This window comes from Eutrema salsugineum, unplaced genomic scaffold (assembly GCF_000478725.1).
Source record: "Eutrema salsugineum unplaced genomic scaffold, Eutsalg1_0 scaffold_9, whole genome shotgun sequence".
Classification (NCBI taxonomy): domain Eukaryota; kingdom Viridiplantae; phylum Streptophyta; class Magnoliopsida; order Brassicales; family Brassicaceae; genus Eutrema; species Eutrema salsugineum.
The window spans coordinates 1,294,350-1,316,722 of NW_006256342.1; the positions used below are offsets into that span (position 1 = coordinate 1,294,350).

General features: G+C 35.0%; 6 protein-coding genes across 6 annotated transcripts; 2 read left to right on the forward strand and 4 right to left on the reverse strand.

Moving 5' to 3' along the window:
- The first annotated feature begins 1,451 nt into the window (after positions 1 to 1,451).
- Positions 1,452 to 4,796, forward strand: LOC112090229. The gene is given in 4 exon segments (XM_024160999.1): positions 1,452 to 1,485; positions 2,205 to 2,345; positions 2,612 to 2,719; positions 4,513 to 4,796. Coding segments are annotated over 4 exon segments (567 nt in total).
- A 1,988-nt stretch (positions 4,797 to 6,784) lies between these two features.
- LOC18008374 (oxysterol-binding protein-related protein 1C) lies at positions 6,785 to 7,981 on the reverse strand. Its single transcript, XM_006390000.2, has 2 exons — positions 7,491 to 7,981; positions 6,785 to 7,162 (listed from the first exon to the last, which is right to left on the reverse strand). Exons 1-2 carry the CDS (start codon positions 7,890 to 7,892, stop codon positions 6,785 to 6,787), a joined length of 780 nt encoding a protein of 259 aa, XP_006390062.1. The 5' UTR covers positions 7,893 to 7,981.
- A 327-nt stretch (positions 7,982 to 8,308) lies between these two features.
- On the reverse strand, positions 8,309 to 11,858 carry LOC18007897 (probable serine/threonine-protein kinase mps1). The gene is made up of 6 exons (XM_006390001.2): positions 11,441 to 11,858; positions 10,716 to 11,117; positions 9,633 to 10,501; positions 9,344 to 9,544; positions 9,083 to 9,244; positions 8,309 to 8,976 (listed from the first exon to the last, which is right to left on the reverse strand). Exons 1-6 carry the CDS (start codon positions 11,592 to 11,594, stop codon positions 8,452 to 8,454), a joined length of 2,313 nt encoding a protein of 770 aa, XP_006390063.1. The 5' UTR covers positions 11,595 to 11,858; the 3' UTR covers positions 8,309 to 8,451.
- Positions 11,859 to 12,181: 323 nt separating this feature from the next.
- LOC18008177 (ubiquitin-fold modifier 1) lies at positions 12,182 to 13,933 on the reverse strand. Its single transcript, XM_006390002.2, has 4 exons — positions 13,730 to 13,933; positions 13,503 to 13,600; positions 12,778 to 12,810; positions 12,182 to 12,523 (listed from the first exon to the last, which is right to left on the reverse strand). The coding sequence occupies exons 1-4, from the start codon at positions 13,795 to 13,797 to the stop codon at positions 12,432 to 12,434; spliced, it is 291 nt and encodes a 96-aa protein (XP_006390064.1). The 5' UTR covers positions 13,798 to 13,933; the 3' UTR covers positions 12,182 to 12,431.
- Positions 13,934 to 14,100: 167 nt separating this feature from the next.
- On the reverse strand, positions 14,101 to 15,688 carry LOC18008395 (thaumatin-like protein). Its single transcript, XM_006390003.2, has 3 exons — positions 15,561 to 15,688; positions 14,657 to 15,320; positions 14,101 to 14,375 (listed from the first exon to the last, which is right to left on the reverse strand). Exons 1-3 carry the CDS (start codon positions 15,619 to 15,621, stop codon positions 14,246 to 14,248), a joined length of 855 nt encoding a protein of 284 aa, XP_006390065.2. The 5' UTR covers positions 15,622 to 15,688; the 3' UTR covers positions 14,101 to 14,245.
- A 1,891-nt stretch (positions 15,689 to 17,579) lies between these two features.
- Positions 17,580 to 20,153, forward strand: LOC18008871 (auxin transporter-like protein 3). The gene is made up of 7 exons (XM_006390004.2): positions 17,580 to 17,765; positions 17,847 to 18,032; positions 18,115 to 18,227; positions 18,323 to 18,506; positions 18,612 to 18,709; positions 18,813 to 19,278; positions 19,628 to 20,153. The coding sequence occupies exons 1-7, from the start codon at positions 17,598 to 17,600 to the stop codon at positions 19,820 to 19,822; spliced, it is 1,410 nt and encodes a 469-aa protein (XP_006390066.1). The 5' UTR covers positions 17,580 to 17,597; the 3' UTR covers positions 19,823 to 20,153.
- The last annotated feature ends 2,220 nt before the right edge of the window (positions 20,154 to 22,373 follow it).

Below are 22,373 nucleotides of genomic sequence, written 5' to 3' on the forward strand. Positions count from 1 at the left end.
TTGTAAGAATTTCATTAAAATATTTGATCACATTAGATTTGGATTCGCCATGATTCGGGAAAAAGAAGGACATTAGAGACAGATATGATAAGAGACAGAACGACTCCTAATTTGACGATAAATAAATAAAATAAATCCCTAATTACGCGTCATTATCTTTGATAGTATTTCAATTACATAGTAGAGAGGCGAAGAAGAAGCTCTTTTCTACAGTTGGAAACGATCGAGCTGAGCTGGCATGTATATGGGACCTACCTTTCGAAACATTGGCCTGTCACGGCCCACCAAATACCGTCGTCTATGAAGAATCCAACGACATAGACGGTGCCGCGTGTTGAACAGTTTTGCGGTCACGATTGTAACCACGTCATCAGAATTTTAGAGCGAACCACCTGTCTCGGGCTAGCGTCAAAGATCCTACGAAGATTACGTTTCTCAGAGTAATCACGTGCAAGTGTGCAACGGCCTTGTTACACACGTGCAACGGTTAAGATTATTTTTTGAGCTCGTGAAATTTGGGGAATTTGAGTTAACCTTTTTTTTTTAATTCAACAACCAGCGAGTAATTAGAATTTGAACGAGTAAACAAATCAAATCAAATCAAAATATTCCACCATTCGATATAGGTATCAAATTGTTTCGATAATAAGATAATTCGTAAATTTGAAATGACAATAGTGATAGTTATATTTTGTTGACCAGGAGAAAAAGAATTAATAATAATAAAAATGTATAAAATGCAAAGATGAAAAGAATGAGAAGAGAAAAGACAAAGAAGATGAATGACCGGGATAAGTCAGATAGCCGTCCGCCGACCTACAACGTACGCATCAAACCAAAGCCTCACAATTTATATTTCCCAATTCCAAACCCTATTCAAATTATATATTTCACTAGACAACAGACAAAAATATCATCTGATTATAGCTGAATGTCGTTTTTTTCTTACATGAATCTGCTTTTTTTTTTACCAGCCATATAACTATAATTTTAGATATCGAAATGTAAGAAAAGGTAGTCATTACACAGTAGGTAAACGACATTTAAATTTTCTACAACATTAGTACAGCTTAGTAATTAAATGAGAAGAACAAATTATTCATCGATTTTTCTTCTTTCTGAGTGATTCTACTATAATTACTTTGATAAATCAGTAAAAATAAGAAAATTTATGTGTCACTTACTCTACTATTTCTGCTCATTTGACTATACCCATCAAATCTATATTGGTACGAATCAAACAAACTATCTTTATATATATATAAGTATATATATTTTGGGGGATAAAAGAGTGTTCGAATGAAAAATTTCAACTATGGTTAAAATTGGTATGCTTTTTGTGTAACCAGGAGTTTGTGAGCGTAGTGTACTTCTTTGTACATTAAAAAAAAAGATTATTGTCCAATGAAAGAAACTAGAAATATACTATTAACTTTTGGTCACGCCAGGATATGAAATGTATCGTGGAGGTGGTGACGTACGCAAGTAAAGCATGGAGAGAGAAGCTCAGATATTGATGTAACAACAAGATTTCGTTGGTTCTGAAGAAGAATCAAAGCCCATTCCTCAATAAGCCTTACACCAACGTCTTGTCACTCCTGATTTCACCAAACTCATCCTTCCTTACCATTTTATTAATTATATTAGACTGAAAATCCTCAATTTTATTCACAATTTCAGCCAATTTATTTACGTTTTTGTAAGACCATCTTCAACCATGCACCAAAACACCAAATTTGGTGTTGATTTTTCTCCAATGATGTACCAAATGTTGCACCAAATTTTTTTTTTTGTGTTTTGTGAATAGTGTTACACCAAATTTGGTGCAACACTATTCACAACACCAAACATTAAAATATTATTTTTTTCTCATTTACTCAAATAAGTATATTACTATTTATTAATTAATTAAATTATATTAGTTTTAAGAATGTAGGATCCATTCTTGTAATTTAGAATTGCACAAAATTTTGTTATTAATATATAAATAAATTAAGATTAAAAATTCATAATAAAATTTAATTAAACATTTAAACATAAATTATTAAATTAAAACAAAAAAACATTTAAAAAAAACTAATACAACAAAATAATTTTAAAGACATAATATAACCTTAAACAATAATCTAATAGTCTGGATTACCATTTCCGCTAAAATAATGATAGTACGGGGTATAATCTTGTTGGTCACTTGGTGATATTAGGTCTTCTTTTTGATTTTGTTCTCCTTGGATATGGTCTCCTTGAATTTGTTCTCCTTGAGTTGGATCTCCTTGATACTGAAATTCTCGATATTGAGATTCACGATATTGGCTTCGAGAACTCTCTCCGTGCCCTCCATATTGGTTTGATGGCGATCTTCTACTCAGAATTTCCGCTCTTTGACTTTCAATATATGCACGACATGCTGGATCGGTTATAGAACTCAAATCCGCGAATAATATTTTCTGCTCTTGTTTCATTCTTCGTAACTCAAGCTTCTGTCTTCGAATTTCAACTTTTTCAGAAGAATGTTTAGCAAGAGCTTTGGTAAGCTTTTCATTTTGCTCCAAAATTTTTTGAAAATTTTCATCATCTTGTTGTTTTTTCTTTGCTTTTTTCACACCCATAGGTCTCTGAGATAAATTAGTAGTGGTTTCTTCGTTATTCATATTTAGATCAAATGAATTCATACCAGGGGATGGCGATGATTCATCTTGGAATGATGGAGATGACATCACATTACGACTTTCTTCTTGGAATGCAGAGAATCTAGAATTCTGACTGTTTGAAAATTTTTCACTTCCTTTAAGGATGGGCCAGACATGATCGAATTTGAATCCAGACTTGTAATTGGCATCTTGCATTAATAGCATCTTCGCTTGGTTTAGCTGATTTAATATTAACAAGAAAAAATGCAAATAAGTTAGGAAGTACAATAAATTAAGATAGATAGAGCAAGTACAACTAATCAAAGTTAAAATATACTTCCAATGTCTTGTTCGGAAGCACCGCTGGGATTCTTATTTTCAATTTGGTTAACACATCCCCTCAGCTTGGAGACTGCAGACAGAATTTTCCCCATTCGACTTCTTAAAGATCTTTGTGGTCTTGGTCGAGTACGAAAGAACTCAGATTTTTCATATTCAGCATGAACTCTTAACCAAAACCTATCGGATGTTTGATTTATCCCTATGATTGGATTTTGGGAAACATCAAGCCACACATGAGATAAATGTTTATCTTCTTCAATAGAATATGAAACAGAGCGACTTGTAGTCATTTTAGAAAAAAAAATAGAATGTGGTAATAAAATGAATGGAAGATGTGTGATCATTCAAAGAGAAGTATAGGTTTATATAGAGAAGTTGGATCTTGGCCGCAGAAATCCAACGGCTGAGATTGATCCATATTTTTCATAAAGATGATACAGACATTATTTGACTAATGAATGCAACGGTTAGATCTTTGCTTCAGAAATCCAATGGCTGAGATTGATCCGTTTTTTTCTCGAATATGATAATTGATATAAAAATGATGTGACTAATGAATGCAACGGTTAGATCTTTGCTGCAGAAATCCAATGGCTGAGATTGATCCGTCTTTTTCTTGAATATGATAATTGATATAAAAATGATGTGACTAATGAATGCAACGGTTAGATCTTTGCTGCAGAAATCCAATGGCTGAGATTGATCCTTCTTTTTCTCGAAGATGATAATTGATATAAACATGACATGACTAATGAATGCAACGGTTAGATCTTTGCTGCAGAAATCCAATGGCTGAGATTTATCCTTCTTTTTCTCCAAGATGATCATTGATAGACAAGATGTGACTAATGAATGCAACGGTTAGATCTAGGACGAAGAAATCCAACGACTCAGATCAATTTTCCTGCACTATAAAATGAGTATCATGTTTAGAAATTGTGAAGAATATCACCATCAAATTCTATTTAGTTTCATAAAAGATGAATTTCAACTATGGTAGTTCATCTTATATACCAAATTCTTCGTCTTCTTCTTCTTCTTCTTCTTCATCTTCTTCAGAGGATGATGATTTACAAAAGCAAGTAGTAGCTCAAATTATTGCAAACAACAATTTTCTCATGAACAATTACCTATTTAACTCGGAGGGTTCCCATGGTGGATCTATTCCAGGTCATATAGTTATCAACCGCGACCGGGAAAGTGCTTCTAGAGGCTGTAGCCGATTATGATCTTTGGATTTGGCATGCATTTTTTGGGCTACCTGGATCTAACAATGATATTAATGTACTAGAGGCGTCTCATCTTTTTGCTAATCTAGCTGAAGGAACTGCTCCAACCGCTAATTATGTTATTAACGGAAAAAATTATAATATGAGTTATTATCTAGCTGATGGTATATATCCGAAATGGTCCACTCTTGTTCAAACAATTCATGATCCACGTGGCCCCAAAAAGAAATTATTTGCAAGGAGGCAAGAAGCATGTAGAAAAGACGTGGAACGTGCATTTGGAGTATTGCAGTCAAGATTTGCAATTGTGGCAGGACCATCACGCTTTTGGAGTAAGAAAGTTTTACATGATATAATGACAACCTGTATCATAATGCATAATATTATCATAGAGGATGAACGTGATGTTGATGCAATAATTGAAGAACGAGTGGAAGTCCCATCTGCAGAAGTTGAGATGGCGAGTAATGAAGATGTTCGATTTCAAGAATTCTTAGCTCGGCATAGGCAAATCAAGGACCGAGAAGCTCATATTGAACTTCGAAATGCATTAATTGAACATTTGTGGTTAGAATATGCTAATTCTAAAAATTAGTATAATGTAATTTCTTTTTAGTATTTTTTTTTTATTGATTATAATTTTTGTTTTTTATCACCGAATGTAATGTTATAACAAATTTATAATTAATCTATTTTATGAATAATAAGTACTCATCAAAATATGAAAAATAAAGAGAATTTTAAATTTAATAATATAATAATATAAAAGATTGTTTTTAGTGTGAGATTTGGTGTTGTTGTTGGAGATGAAAAAAAATACTATTCACTTTTACACCAAATTTTACACTATTTGTGACACCAAATTTGGTGCTATGGTTGGAGATGGTGTAAGTATCTGGTTCCAACGTGCGGGATGTTTCTTTTGACCCAACGTCAGAACAGAACCGCAGCAAATCTTGTGGTTAATTACTTGGGGGTCATGTAATTCAAAGTACGCAGATGTTTTGTTTTCTATTAGTAATTATTAACGAGTTATAAAGAAATGTGTCACGTACTATTGTCCAATGAATATAGAAAACAAGTACAGCCGTATTTAAAGTGTTGTCCATTTTTCTTGGTTTATCTGAGTAATTTTTTAATGAAGAGAACACGTTGAACTTGAAGTTTCAATACGTTTATTCTCCTTTAAATTAAAAAATGGTTATATAATTTATTGGACTTGCGTAATGGGTTTTAAATTTGGGAGAGACTACAAATACGTCTCTTTGTCGTGTAAGCTTGAAAGGGAAAGCCCATGCTAGTAGTTTTAGTCTTTTCTTTCGTACTTTTCTGCTTCATTCATTTTTCGATATACGAAACATTTTTGTTTAATAAAAAAGAAAGAAATATAAAACTGAAAAGGAAAGCTTTATTATCAGATTGAACAGTCAGTCATACGTCTTCATCTTTGGCAGATATTTAACCCGTTTTATGTTAGCTGCATTCTATTCTTTTTTTTTTGTGGTCTTAAATATCAACTTAAAAAATTAATCTGCTAAGTAGTAAGTACATTACATGATTCGATGATTTTAATATTATTTTAATGCTTAGTCGTGAGTTCGTGTCCATTATGTAGTGTTTTCATGCATTAGATTAATTTGTTGACGGTGCATACAGCTAACGACTACGTTAAATAATTACATTCATATATATGGATAATGTATTATAGACGTTTACAAACTTCATAAGGCTACTTTGAATGCCCCAATCAAACTGAATTATCACATACATTGACTTCATCAATATCTTAAACCAAAAATTAAAATTGTAATATCGACATTTATAACCTAATGATATGTTTAGCAACGCGCGCGATCCGTGGAGTTTTGAGATAATTAATGTATTTTGCATGCTTGACTAACTTTAATACAAAGTAGTGTCCGCCTGTAAGCTCGTCCATTAAAACTATTAAATCTTGTTGTAATTACAACAAATCTCATTAGTTCGTTAAAAAAAAAAATCTCATTAGTTTAAAGATAATGTGATTTGTATCTGTAAGGTATTATTGACCTAATCTCTCATTAGATACCGAATCTGATGGTATTTGCAATTATCAGATTCAAAATTTTGACCTGTGTGGCTGTTTATATTACTTTCTATAAATTGTTGGATAAGTTTTGGTTGTTATATATGTTATGAAATGTTTACTGAATATTTTGAATTCACAAAATATTTTTTTTAATAACATCTAGGAGTTTAACTTATAATTTTCCTTTTAATTCTGCATCATTTTTATTTGATATTTTACATTAAAAACATGCTTGACTCGAATAAAAAAATAGTTGTTGGGTTTATAACTTTACAAATTCTTTGTAGGGTAGACGATTCAAAATTAATTTTCAAGATTTACATGAGAAAGTCTAATTGGGCCTAACCTGTATAGACTATACGACAAACTCATGGGTTTCACAAAATGGCCCATAATTTACACGAGAAAACCATATCAAACAATGGCTTTTCCATTATTACGCTAAATAATCGACTTTAATTTTATTGCCAAAACAAATTATACGTTGAGAGAGATAATTCATGAGAAAAGATTGTTTACTGGATCATAGATTTGTTATTAACGTTCTTGAGAGAATCTACGAGATGATATTGGTATTGCTTAAGCGTCATGACCTCATTATGCAATGCGACGAAATTGTTCTTCATTATATCTTCGCAGTCTTTAATGATTGTCTCGTCAACTTCTTCTTTCATTAATCTCTGTCTTAGCTTCTCGGTCGAAAGTGAGACATTAGTTGTCGTTGACATTAGCTCTTCGTTTGACATTCGTGGAAACGTTTCTTTAACAGCTTCCAAGGCTTCAATCCAAGCCGTACGATCTTCGCTTGTTGCTGCTCGTAGATGCAGACTTTTCGTACCGGTGAACACAGTAAATCTCTTGCCGTCTGATATGCTTTGTCCGATCGTTGAGACCTGTTCTTAAATACAAGAAGTCAATCACTTATGCAATTGGGAGTGGATTTGAAAAAATAAAACTGATTGTGATGTATCTTACATTTTGAAATTACTGGCGTATTCCAAAATAAATCGAAACCTTGAGATGAATTCGGCTGAGAATCACATATGCAACTAATTGGGAGTGTATGTTTTATTTCTAAAATATATGGGGCACATTTGAAACCTTTCGTAAAATTTGGCTGATTACTGCAATTTGTGTATGTTTTGTAATTTGTAAACGTTTGGGGTACATTTAAAATGTTTATAAAAGACTGAGGTGTTGCGCGAAATAAACAAATCAAACCTTGAGGTGAATTTGGCCGAGCGGTTTTCCGGGACTATGAACATCACCGCGTTTGCTGTGGCGGCAGATGAACCGTAACGATTCGCCGCCGATTAGTTTAGATCGCCGATCCATCTCGACGGAGAGAGAGATCTTATCCGGACCGTGGATTCTGTAATACGACAAAACTCCATCGTGGAGGACAAACCACCGTCGTTTCCACCCTTTGCCGTAGTTTACCCATTTGTAGAGGATTCCGGCGATGCCGTTTCCCGATGGAGGACGATCCTCGTTCGTACGAGGACCAGCAGAGAGGCTATACCGGAGATCGTGGTCGCGATTGGTGGTAGTCGATTGTGGGATGTTTAAAGAAGCGGATCGAATCGTCGTCGGATTGGATTTCGCGGCGACTGGAGAAGACATTGTTAGAGAATAATTGGAGAAATTTGGTTTAAGGAGCTAAACCGGCGATTGAAAGGAGTGAAAGGAGGGGATGATTAAAAAAAAGTTATGGAGAGAAAGAGAGAGAGAGGAATAAGGAGAAAGAATTTCCAAAGTTGCGAAGTTTGCGTGGGACGCAAGGTCGCTTGAGGTGCTAATATCTGTGGAGAAACAATGTACAAAGGTTTAAAAAATGGAAGAAAAGTTTGAATTTAGGTGAAGTGTCACGTTGTATTATAGGATTAGAAAACTAATATCGTATTATTTGATAGGATTGGTATGAAATTGTGTATTAAAAATATATATGAAGGAGAAACCGACGTTTGGTTTTATATTTCTAAAATAAATATCTAAAGAATATGTAGACTCATAGGTTTCATCTGCTTGAACGTGGAGAAGACTAAAATGATACCATTCCATTACACAAGAAATCAAACAAGACACACTATAAGCAAACGTCTCCTCTTCCAATGCTAACAATTAACATACCAATTTACAGGATCCCAAAAAAAAACCTTAGAATCAATCAGACAACTACTACTTACTGTTTTTCTCCTTCAAGACCTCGTAAACGATCCTGGAGTTGAACACAAAGTTCTAACAGATCATTTCTTGGAAGAGGAACAGGATCTATAAGCAGTTGCTCAAGCTGAGGAATGGCTTTATGGTCATCACTACCAGAAGACTCAGCTATGTGACTGAGCAGTTGAATGTTTCGGACTCGAGGCTCAGGTGGAATAGGCGGGGCAAGGAAAGGATGTTGGAGAAGCTCAGGGATTCTCCATCTTTGATTACGGTCCCAAGCTAGACATTTCTTCATTAGGTCGATAAGCCACGGGTTCGAGAGTTGATTGTAAGTAATCTCATGGTTTGGATCGGTTATGACTTTGAACTTTGCCCAGAAGGTCTTATAATCTGCAAAAGGTGTCCTTCCATACACCATCTGGTAAAGTATGCAACCAAGTGACCAAATATCTGATGGCCTTCCACATTTTATAGTGTTTCCATTTTCATCGCTTTCGTTGCACATGAATGCTTCTGGTGACATGTAACTCAAAGTCCCCACCTGTCGCAATACATATCCCGCTGATATCAGTAGCAGGCAACTGAAAACAAGTATTTGTATTAAAGAGGATGATGATGACAAAAACAGAAACTTGGGAGGATTTTACCTGTGAATCTCGTTGAATATTCGTAGTGTCGCTATTAATGGCCTTGGCGATACCAAAATCAATAAGCTTTAAAAAGCCTCTGACAAGAAGAAAATTTGCAGGTTTCAAATCAGAGTGCACAATTCGTTCCTCATGTATGGTGTTCACAGCTTGAAGTATTTGCTGCAATCGTTTATAGTTAATATGAGAATCAGTGCTTCTTCTAGTATCCTTGTAACAAGGCCCCAAAAATAAAAAAAAGTTGATGGGTTGTGTAAGAACCTGCCAGTAAAACCGAAGCCAATTTTCATCAATTGTCCGGTCAGATCCTTCAATTTCCTTCCATTTTTGGGACAACATGTGAGCCAGATCGATTTCTCCATATTCTAGTACCATATATATAAATCCATCGTCCTTAACTCTTCCATCTTTGTTGATCATTGTGCCATTCAAAACCTCCTGGAGTAAAGTCTTATCCGTGACCTAATTGCAAAAGAGAATGTTGTGTTATGTTTGTGATGGAAATTGCCAACCATGCACTTAGATCACCAAGCTAGCTAAAAGGAAGTACCTCATAGTCTACTAGCTGAATGATGTTGGTTTTCCCTTTCAGCTTCTTTAAATATCCAATTTCTTGGCAAAATCCATATGCCGTAGCATAGTCACGACCCTTGAGCTTGATTTTTTTGAGAGCATATATGGTACAATCCGAAGAAATAACCTTGTGGACCTCACTGCTTCCTCCGCTTCCTATCTTGCCAAGCCTCTGATAGAGCTTCCCGTTGACTTTAAAGAACAAGTCTGGATCATAATTTTTTTTACGAGGCGCGGATGTCCCTTTGCTACTTGCGACCTTTTCATGCTTATCTGGTTTTTGTGGCTGCGAGCTAACACTGGTATGCAACTCATCAGGTAGACGAGCATTAGACTGACTGGAAGATGCCACTGGAACTTCAATTTCTGTGGTGCACTGTTGATGCTTAGACATATTTGTCTCCTTCACTCTTACTTCTGGATCCATAGCTGAGCTTGGCATCTCAGATAAAGGAGCATCCTTATTGACATGCAGAATGTTGTTGTCCTTGGAAGAAGGATGAAAAGAAGGCAAGTTCCCTTGAGTTTGAACAGCATGGGCATTTACATTCTGATCAGCCTCAACATAAGAACGAGAGACTTGGGTAGTCGCGTTTAACATAGGAGCTGAAGACGAATGAATTAACGTAGTTGTGGCACATGATGACCCCATGACAGAACATTGAGATGCAGGTTGATTCAAGAAGTTGCGAAATTCTCCCAGCTGACCCTGCATCTTTGCCAATGATGATGAAACCCTGTATTCAGATTTCAAACTGATCTCAGAGTCAACAGATTGGAGATTCTGATGTTTACGAGCACCAAGATTTGATGCTTCTGCCTGATTGGTTGCATCCCATTCCATATCTGCAAGGACAAGTCATAAAGATTCTTAGCTCAAACCGGACAAAAAGCATGCCTGTGTGAATTGAGCCGAGGAGAGATTAATTGATAGTTGTTAAAAAGAGCTGAGTATCGTATAAGATACCAGTGGTTCAGCTTTCTGGCAACTTTCAAGTATTACATACAACAGCAACGCAAACAAATAAGGGATATCCAGACGAAAGGCGAGGGACATTACCATGAGATGTGAGGGTGCTGCCAATGAGAGATTGGACCTTTTTGTGTGCATTTTCGTTCCGAGATCCTACAACATCCAGATTGCTTTCTAAACTAGCAAAAGCAGGAGGTTTTGTCAAATCCATCTGTCTGTCTGATGGGTTGAAATTCTCGCCAAACATAGTTCCTGAAAGCGAAGGAGGCGTAATGGACGCATTCTCTATAGATTCTCCAGCAACAGAAGTGGCTAAGTTTCTTGAATCCTGTGTCAAAGTGTTGGCAGCAAGACTCTGACTCAGCGTAACAACATCCTGAGATTTCGGCCCTTCAGCTGTAGAAACTGTTTCCAAACGGGAACTTCTTGAAGGTTGTCGTTGCGGAACAACACTTCGCCGAGGCCCTATAGTACTCGTCTGCATTTTATCTGGAGACAAAGCTATAAGAGATCCGTTGCAACTAAGGAGTTTAGGGTACCCAAAAAAACAAAATCAATAATGGTGAAACCAAAATCAAAAGGATTGAGAAGCATATCCCACACCACAATCCACAAACCCAGTAGCCTAACGATTGGCAAGGATTATGAAGTAGACAACCTAGCGGAACTAAACTTTCCTGAAAAGCCCTAAATCCTAGGGTGTAAAACGAGATGAGAGAAATGCGAAACCCAAAGAAACCATAAATTAAACAAATGAAAGTTCCAGAAATAGTGATTCCTCTTCACAGCCCAGAAAGAGATAGAGAGATTACTGAGTGGGCGGTGGCGCTTGAAAGCGGCTTGAAGATGGCGTATAAGTTCAGGCGAGGAAGAAGAAGAAGACGACGATTCCTGGTTTAAGGTGGGGCGGACCATACTCTTCGGAGGTTTATCCGGTGGGACCGGAAGGTTAGCCTCCCTGTCCATGGCTGGATCTCAACTGCATCTCCGAATTTGCTACAGCGTTGAACGGAATCACAACGAGAGAAGCAGATTCAAATCTTCAATTTCTGGTGATTACAAAGTGTTGAGGCTCCAATTAGTTTACTGCCATGGCCGTCGAAGAAGAAATCACCCACACTCTCTCTCTCTATCTCTATCTCCAGAGATTAGTAGACACAAAGAAATGGTTTGAAATTCATGGAGGAAAGGAAAGGAGAGACCGAGAGAGAATGTGTTTGAGATTCGAACTCCCTATTGCCGCTTCTCTTTCTCTCTCTCTATTGAGACACTTGATTTACACTTCCAATTAATTAGAATTAAGATCCATTGGGCCTTTTGAAAAAACAAATAATCCACGTGTTTTTTGGGCCAATAGTACAGTTCTCTTCTACGACGTCGTTTGGTAGATGCAAAATTGCAATCGCCTGTTTCTCTTCTTCCATTATCGTTGATTTCTTCTTTTTTTGATATGATTAAATAAACTACAAGACAAACGTTTGTTTGATGTTACTTGAAACCTAATGGCTATAAACGCAAATATCTGACACGAATAAACAAGCGCAAGACAAATGAGAGACTCACAGACATTCAAGTTTGCATTCATAGAGAAGCATACTCTGTATAGTGCACATACATCATATGAAGCATATATGAATATGAATTGTACCCAGAAATATATAACTTTACCCAAATCCAGTTCCCTTTAATCCCTAAAAGGAGGAGGATGTGAGCAGTACATATTTATTCAAAGAGCAAAGTTGTACATTAGGCATTTCAATATGTTGGTTTTTTAAAAGGTATGAACTGAGTTTTACTCATTGCTTAAAACAACCATGGATCCATAACAAACGCAGATCCAACTCTATCGCGCGGGATCAGTCTTAGCTCAGAGCCATGCTTGAGGAACACATTTCCTGAGATCATTCATACACACCACATTCATTAACATTTGAACAAAAATTGGTGGAAAGCAAAAATAATCATAGATCAAGAAGCTTGATTTCTATTTATATGTAATGGCCACATTTCTCTTTAGTTGCTGAGCTTTTGAAATGCAAACACTTGGAATGGCATAAAAGATAGAACTGAGAGAAAGCTTTAAGTTTAGGATTTTGCAAACCAACAAAAACAATCATCCAAGTCAAAATGTTTAGGATTATGAAATTACCTGCACTTTGTTGGGGATTGATCCCGATCCCATCTGCACACATTAATACACAGATACATCACACCAGAAATCTTGAGTATCGATAGATTGTGGATAGAATGAGTCGAGACTTATTAATGGGTGACGACTACAATCAAAGATTAGTTGGGTGTGTCTCTTCAAGATCTACCGGCACAAGAAAGCTTTGATTTTTAAACTTTGTAGACACAGAAAACAAGCTGAGAGAAAGAGTTACTTGCAATACATAATTCATGTCTAAGAGAATTCTTGTGACAAATCTGTGAACATAAAAACGAACGAAATTCGAAAGGGAACACAGTGTTTTTTTTTTTAAAAAAGAGTTCGATCTGTATCCTGTCTTCAGGCTAATCCTTTCTAGATCTTCTCGCACAAGAATGCTTTAAATCTTCAGATTTTTTTTAAAACAATGTAGACAAGGAAAAAGCTGAGAGAAAGAGTTACATGCACTCTAAAATTTAATGGTCTAAGACTGCGAAAAACATCAGTGAAGGAAATATATGCAATTATAAGCTTATCCCCTAGGTCTAAAGAACACAATTGGGATGTTCTTATTTAGGTTGAAGATTCATTAGGAGAACACTTTTCAAATTCACCTATCGTACAATATCAAGACGGTAAAAATGCCCAAAATTCGATAGTTAATAGATTCCGATTGATTTCGATGAAGCTACGAATCATATGAATATCATGGAGGTTTTAATTACCATTAGTGATGATGGCGCTGGTTTGCGGAGGAACCTTGAATTCCTCTGCTGCAAATTTCAGAACCGCCGTGAACGGAGCTCCCTCTGGAACGCTGAAACTGGAATTCACCGATCCGGAAAAGACGAAAAAAAAAAAAAAAGATCAATCACAATTCACAAGCGAAATCAAACGCGTATAAGACCGAAGAAAAAAAAAACGGAAATCCGAAAAATCACGATTCGCATACACTTTGAAAGGAAGCTTAGGGTCCGAAGTCAAAGTGACTTTGAAGGAGACTTTTCCACCAGTGGCCATTTTCCGATGAGGGAGGAGATCAGGCTAGAACGGTGAAAATGGCGTTTTCGATTTCTTCCTTTTGTTTTCGTCGCGTTTCAACGACGCATACACCAAGAGGGTTCACGAGTCGTGTGTGAAACCAGATAAAATGCCAACATAAGTTGGGTTTCTTTCGGCCCATTTATTGACATTTTTTAGACCCATTTAATTCCGGTGTTCATCCTTTGTTTAAGGTAACTAATTACACATTTTATGTAGATAACTATTTTTTTTTTGTTTGCAATTATGTAACTTCATCTTTCTTTTGACGCCCAAATCAACCTTAAATTTACTTTGAAATTAACTTTACTAACACACGAAAACTTATAACATTAGCAAGCAAATGAGAACTTTTCCGCGAGAAAAAAAAAACAGTAAAAAAAACTTGTTTATCTATAAACGTAGTCACGAAATTAGATAGCTAACATTAGCTAAAAACAACAAGAGACAACGTCAATAAAAGCCACAATCTTCCAATAATCATCCTAAATCCACCAGAGCCGGTACCATCGCTGCATACCAACTTGTTATCGTGGTACGTGCACACCGGCTTCTTCCTATTCACATAAAACATACAAAAATAAATGAAAAAAAAATTGTTCAAAAATATAAGAAATGAGAAAGTTTATATAGAACGAATCATGGTTAAAGACTCAACTGTTTATTTTCTGGTTTCAAAATTAAACATTATAGCTTGCTTCTAAATGTTAAAATTTATTTACATATATATTTGAAATCTAAACCACTTGTTAATCAAATATTGTGGAAATGATAAATGCAAAATCGATACATAGTAAGAAAATTATATGAAAGATTGTTTTTTTATTTGTAGACAAACCTGGAGGAACAGAAAGAGATGACGTAATCAGTGCCGGAACAAGTGAAGATACTGGTCGGATCATCATAAGCATAACTATAAGCAGTAGGACAAGCTTGCTTGAAGATCTTCGAGTAAAAAGTTGGTTGACACACCACAGGATTCCCATAAACTCCTCTGCAACAATATTCATCTCTATCGAACACATCACAAGCACTCCTACACGATATCACTTTGCCGTTTGATTTCACGGCGAGCTCCTTCGGACATTGCGGCCTCAGGTCGGCGACGCAGCCGGCGACACTACAATTTCCTTTTCCGTTCATCGGAGTCACCGACATCGGGAGATTAAATCCGTCGACGAGACTCACGTCGTAGAAATCCACCGCGGCTAGTGTGAATTCCGCGAGTGAAGCTGGTGGTTTTCCCGAGGCGGAGCATTTTAGAGTTGAGCCGCATGAACCGGTTTCGCAGGTTCCGGTTCCGGTTTTGTCGAAATTACAACCGGTTCGTCCCCATATTCGACCTGACCAGCCTACTGGTGCGTTGAATACGATGGATTGTCCCGGTTTGAGCTCGAATCCTCCGCCGTTGAAGTTTTCTCCGGGAGTTATCGCCGGCCAGATTATTTGGTTACATGAGTTCACGATCGTGAATACTCGAGCTGATTCGGACCATTTTGTCCCTGTGGATTTTTATATTTTCACAGGAGTTATAATCACTAATCAGTACTACCCAACCCTTAATATTTAGGGAGATGAAACATTAAACATATCCATGAAATCGTATAATATGCCAGACAAAGATACTAAGATCTAACTGGCAGAGGAAGTTGAATGTGTATACGAATACATGTGTATACGGGGGTATATATAGAGACAGACATTCACGATGTGAAATATAATATAAAAATTGAATAGTTTACCTGATAATAGTGTGAGAAATAGTAACAAGATCCTTTGTGACAAATTGAAAGGAATTGGCATCCTAACGATTAAGATGTCCTACTTTTTAGTTCGTGTAGGGTTCAGTTTTACGGATAATTATTGAAGTGAGATTGCCTGTTTTAAGGGAGGAAGATAGAATAACTTGCATGGAGAGTCTATAGGTTAAATTATAATAATCGTTTCAATTAAGGTTCCTTGTTTCGGTATTTCGGAAAAGTTAAACTTATTCCTTTCCTGATGGTTCATGCAAGTATTCTTTGGGATGATTTTTTGGTTAAGGTTATCAAGTCTAAAGGGTTGTGATATACATACATAATAAAAATCGTGTTATCAAAAGAAGATAAACTTATAGATATATTGATAACTACATATATTGTTCTTTATAGTGTATATATATCTATACTTATTGATAATAAAAATTAGCAGTATATGTAAATTTGGATTATTTGTCATTTACAGATAAAAAATTATATCTGTCTAGTTCTTTTACTGTTGCTGTAAATTTGAATTATTCTCTTAATCTGTCTGCTATGGGCTCATGATTTAAGAATGTAGTAGCCTAGTTAACGGGTCAGTTGACCCATTGTGTTCGAACTCGAATGACACGTTCTTCAGCCCATTTCATGCAGTTTGTTTATGAATCTGTCCATCCCTATTCGTCACACTAACAGTGTTAGGGTAAATGTCAAAACAAAAAAAAGTGTGTTAATGTATATTTTTCTTTGTTTCTAAGCAGATATCCTAATGAAGAAAGATTCCAAACAAATATCACAGTCTTTGTCGTTGTGAATATCATTTTTATATTACGCACTAACCAGTAGGATTTAAATCCCGATTTCATGAGATATTAACTTATATAACTACAATCAATCGGTGTTTTTGTCAATATTATTATCAATGATATCTGAAATCTTTGCTCTATTTAGGGGAGATGATATTTATTTCTTTTGAAAACAAAATTGATGGTCTACTTCATTTAGCCTATAAAGGGAAAATCACAAGTTATACAAAAGAAATTTGTAAACTTGTGATCAGTTTTCTTTCCGCTGCATCCATTTTGGCCGGGTTAAAAAGCTATAAAGATCTAAAATGATGATTCCGTCTCAATAATAATTCGATCCATTGTAAAAGTTAGGGGCCAAAAAGGAGCAATTTTAAAAGAAAGGGATATATAGTGAGATTAAATAAGACTAAGACAGCTAGACACGTGTGGTAATTATGCTCACCACTAATCCCATTTGATTAGCAATCATTCTTTCCATTGGATCCATTCCCGATCCTCGATTAGCCTCACAAATCACAATTACTTATATTCTAAGTATTTTTTTTCTACATCAAAATCTAGCGTTTGGATGTGTGGTTCTGCTGGACAAGGGCATGGTTAAATGTATTTTCAAGTTCCAATTAACAGCTATACAATATAGTCGGACAAAACATGAAAACTTAGAATTATCATTGTATCGATATTATTTTTGCATCAAATAGACGGAAAAAAGGACCAGGATGTATTATTCATTGTTCTAGTTGCTGCAATCATCATGGTTGAAATAATTATTAATGATAATAGTAGTTTTTGCTTTTCTTTGTAAAAAACCATCATTGTCGTCGCTTCTATGATCAATTTTTAAAAACTCTATTCCCTCTTTATGTACCCTCTTTCTTGCATATTATCGGGGTCAAAATATAATTAATAATCTCAAAGTGGGCCTACCCCGCTCGTGTAGTGCTCAGTAGATATGGCCCATAAGCCTAACGATAAAATGAGGCCCATTAAAATACAATCCACGCTCGCCGAAAACAGTAACAGTCACAAGCAGGTGACATACACTTCGTCACCAACCAATCATAGTCACACCTAAGGCTTTGTCCCCGACATTCGTAGCTCAATTATTGCCTGCGAGAGAAAATCCCATAAAATAAATAAATGAAAAGGGAACTTAAAAAAAAAAAAACTCTATTTAAAGAGTGGAAGAAAGAAGCTAAAGGAAACTGTGAGAAAAAGAAGTGAAAAAAAAATGGCGGCAGAGAAAATAGAGACAGTAATCGCAGGGAATTACTTAGAAATGGAGAGAGAAGAAGAAATCAGAAGTAATAAAAATTCTTCAGCTAAAACAAAACTCTCTAATTTTTTCTGGCATGGAGGTTCTGTCTACGATGCTTGGTTTAGCTGCGCTTCAAATCAGGTATGTATATACATAATCTTTACATATAGTTTGTATGTATCGTCGTCTCAAATATTAAACTGTATTAATTAATAATGACAGGTGGCACAAGTACTGTTGACTCTACCATACTCATTCTCACAACTTGGGATGATGTCGGGAATTTTGTTTCAACTCTTTTATGGATTAATGGGAAGTTGGACTGCTTATCTCATCAGTGTTCTCTACGTTGAATATCGAACTCGTAAAGAGCGAGAAAAATTCGATTTCCGTAACCACGTTATTCAGGTTTATTTCACACCTTTAAATTTGTTAATTACAATTATAACTTTTGGTTATGTTAATTTCTTGCTTTTATTTCTTTAAAAAGTGGTTCGAGGTGTTGGATGGATTGCTCGGAAAACACTGGAGGAATATTGGATTGATTTTCAACTGCACTTTTCTTCTCTTTGGATCCGTTATTCAACTCATTGCTTGTGCCAGGTTAATTTAATAACATATACATTCACTTTAATTTGCTTTATTATCTTTGTTGAAAATATTGGGAAATTTATTTATATATGATTAATTAATTGCAGCAATATATATTACATTAACGACAAATTGGACAAGAGGACATGGACATACATATTTGGGGCGTGTTGTGCAACAACTGTTTTTATTCCTTCGTTCCATAATTATAGAATTTGGTCATTTCTTGGACTCGCTATGACTACTTACACTTCTTGGTATCTCACCATTGCTTCCCTACTTCACGGCCAGGTAATTTCTTTAACCCAAAAGAAAACTTGTTTTGTTTAATTAGTATAATATATTGTCGTGGTTAATAATTGTTATGTATTTTTAACCTTGTTAATAAAAATAAAGGCTGAGGATGTGACACACTCGGGTCCAACCACAATGGTTCTCTACTTCACCGGAGCCACCAACATTCTCTACACCTTCGGTGGTCACGCCGTCACCGTGTAAGCAATTTTTATTTTTACGAGGAAAATAAAACTTAAAAAGTTGCTCATCAATGTTTTATTAATTAATACTATATACGTATTGAAAAAAAAATGTAATTAGGGAGATAATGCATGCGATGTGGAAACCGCAAAAGTTCAAGGCAATATATCTACTAGCGACTATATACGTATTAACGCTAACGCTACCTTCTGCGTCTGCGGTTTATTGGGCGTTTGGCGATCAATTGTTAACTCATTCCAACGCACTCTCTCTCCTTCCTAAGTCCGGTTTTAGAGACACCGCAGTGATCTTAATGCTTATCCATCAGTTTATAACGTTTGGATTTGCGTCCACACCGTTATATTTTGTATGGGAGAAGTTGATAGGTGTGCATGAGACGAAAAGCATGTTCAAAAGAGCCATGGCTAGGTTACCTGTGGTCGTACCCATATGGTTCTTAGCCATTATCTTCCCCTTTTTCGGACCAATCAATTCTGCGGTCGGATCTCTCCTAGTCAGCTTCACTGTCTACATCATCCCTGCTTTGGCTCATATGCTTACTTTTGCTCCTGCCCCATCTAGAGAGGTTAGATCTTTTTTCCTTCTTCCACACATATATAATTGTATAATTATCTTCTTTTTTTTCATAAGAAACATGCACTATTAATTAAGACATAAAAAAAAAAGCAATTGGTTACTAGTGAATTTTGTTAAGTGGTTTTTTTTTTCTTAGACTGTCAAGTGGTTTTATTTTGTGCATGTGAGAATAATTTTTTTTGGGGATAATTATATATATCTTAGAGCAATAAAATATTTTTAGGTTGTGTGAAAATTGTCAGAACGACTTTTATAATACATCTAATTATTGAGTTTCTTGTTGGCTAAATCATCATCTACTTAATTATTGTTACTTTTGATTAATATATCGTTAACAGAACGCAGTGGAGAGACCGCCGCGAGTGGTGGGAGGATGGATGGGGACTTATTGCATAAACATATTTGTGGTGGTTTGGGTGTTCGTCGTTGGGTTTGGGTTCGGAGGATGGGCAAGTATGGTCAATTTTGTTCGCCAGATCGACACTTTTGGTCTATTCACCAAATGTTACCAATGCCCACCTCACAAGCATTGATATTTACGTATTTAACCATTCAAGACCTTCTAGACAAGAGTTTCATCTCAGAGGTTTTTGTTTCAGGATCGAATATTATATCCATGCTATTATAATTTATTGAAAATCACATCTCTTTGTATTTGTTTGACGACAAATAATCTTTTACTTCGGTTTTTTTTTTGATTTGTTATGTTCAGTTGTACTTAGTAGATTTCGGGGAGGGGGTATTCCTTAGTTAAGGTGTGATGGCTATATCTTATGCCAACCATGTTATTATTAATTAGTGTTCTTCCCATAGATACTGTGTGTGTTTGTATGTGGTCTCTTTATTTTTCTACTACCAGAAATATAAAATTCCAGAAATTTCCTCTGCTTTCTTGGATTTTTTTTTTCACTTAAAGAGACTAATTAAATTTCATTATTCGTTATGAACACTAAGCTATTGATGAAAATTAAAAACAAATCCTGCAATCAATCAGTGCAATTATGGATATGGATCATTTAACTAATAAGTTTTTATCCTATAATGTGCATATGTTAAATAATATAGAAATTTACTGGCTTTGTTAGAGAATTTCTTAATTTCTTTAACAAATGCAACAAGTTATCGTCGAAGCATTCAAGTATAGATCTAACATTTTTTTTTTTGAAAAAGACTATGGATCTAACATCTAATTTTCTGTTTCTGAATGCGAGTGATCGCGAAATATTTCCATCATGGGCAAATTAGCATCACATCAAAAAAGGAAAAAAAAAGAGAAAAACAAATGAAAGGCGATTATTCGAAAAAAAAAGTTTCTGACTAAAAATAAGAGAAAAAGAGGCAAAAAGGCTATGGCAGGCTGTCAGTGTATTAGGACTTATATGAGTTGGGGAGCCTTTTCTTTACAGTCAATTGGTTGGTCATCACAATCTTGTTAATCTCAAATTACTACACCGATCGATTTACTGGGTGGTTAGGACGCTTACGCTTTCATAAAACCAAAACAAATCATTCCACTAAATACATTGCTCTAGTTTAGTTTTCGTTATGATGTAATTACAGTGTAAGTAAAACCCATCGATTTATCTTTTCAGCTGGTAGTAATTGAGTAGGAACAAGCTTGTTGTAAGAAGAAAAGTAATGATAAGTAGGAACAAGCACACTATCAAATTAATCCGAAACCTGACATTTGTGTTGATTTAGCGAGATGTTGACGTTTGACTAACCACTTTTATTATGTACTATCCAAATGAAATTCGTTCCTTTATATTTCGATTTGATATATCAATAAATAAAAAAAAAATTCGACTAAATTAATAAGCAGCTTTCTTTTCGTTGATCATAACCAATGTCTTTTTTTTTTTATGTGTGTGCAACTTGTCTATTTACTCGCGAAAGTATCCCGTCAGAGTCATTTTTCTGGTAACAAGTCTTTTTGTTCTGGTAATAAGGGGGAATATAAATTTCTAAATGTTTTTTAACACCTAATTTTTATATGTCTAGCATATTTCAAAATTTTATTAATTTTGCAACAATACCAGCATGACGGAATAATATATATTGATTATAGAATGAGAAAAATAAAACAAAAGTCAGGATTCGGAGTGTCAAAAGATTTTTGTTAACAAACACTATAAACGCTTTAATGCTGCTTTTTGACTAGCTTTCTAACTTCCATACTCCAATCAATCTCATGGGAAGTCGGGTCACCATTCTGCCATTTTCTTTACCTGCTAAAGAAATAGACAAAATAATAAAAACTACAACAACAACATGGCCAATATGAAATGATACAAAACACACTATCATAATCTTATCCCTGAATATATATTTAACCTAATTTGTGTTGCAGTGAGATATTGCAATGGAAGAAGTTAGCCAGGAAAAGGACGAACTTTGGCAAAGTTTAAGAAAAACAATTTACAATCTTTCCTGATTTTTTTTTTTGTATATTCCCTTAACTAAAATACTACAAAATAAATCTAAGCCCTGTTAACTATTTTGTTTTCTCTGTTTAGTGTTTTCTATCACAAACAACCAAATACGTATGTTATGGTTTGCTTGGGCACATGAATTCCAAAACCAAAATTTGTGATATAATTTTAGAATTCGAAAGGGTTAAATTAAGTTTAGCTAGTACTTAATAAGAATGAATGTTCTGTATTCAGAAGAAAATCCGAAAAGAGCAAACTTTAAACCATCAACAGAATTTAAAATAGATTCAAAGAGTGTAGTTTAATCATTAATCTCATTTCAAGTTGCACTAAGACATTACATAGGAAAACTAAAAGAGTCGAATTTTGACAAAGTTAGGGGAATTTTTTTATTAAAAAAAAAATTAAATTTTTTTATTGAAATGTTCTATTATGGGGGCAAAAGCTTGTTTCAAATTCTGGTGGATAAAATTTAAAATCGTTATAAGAAAAAAAAATTTATATATACACTTTATATAGATGTAATCATCATAAAAAAAACAAATAAGATGTGGGTTAAGATTTAAGAGTATTACTTGGATGGGATATGGATTTTTTTTTAAGTCCGACAAGAACAAACATTAAATCATTAATAGACAATTAGATAGAATTT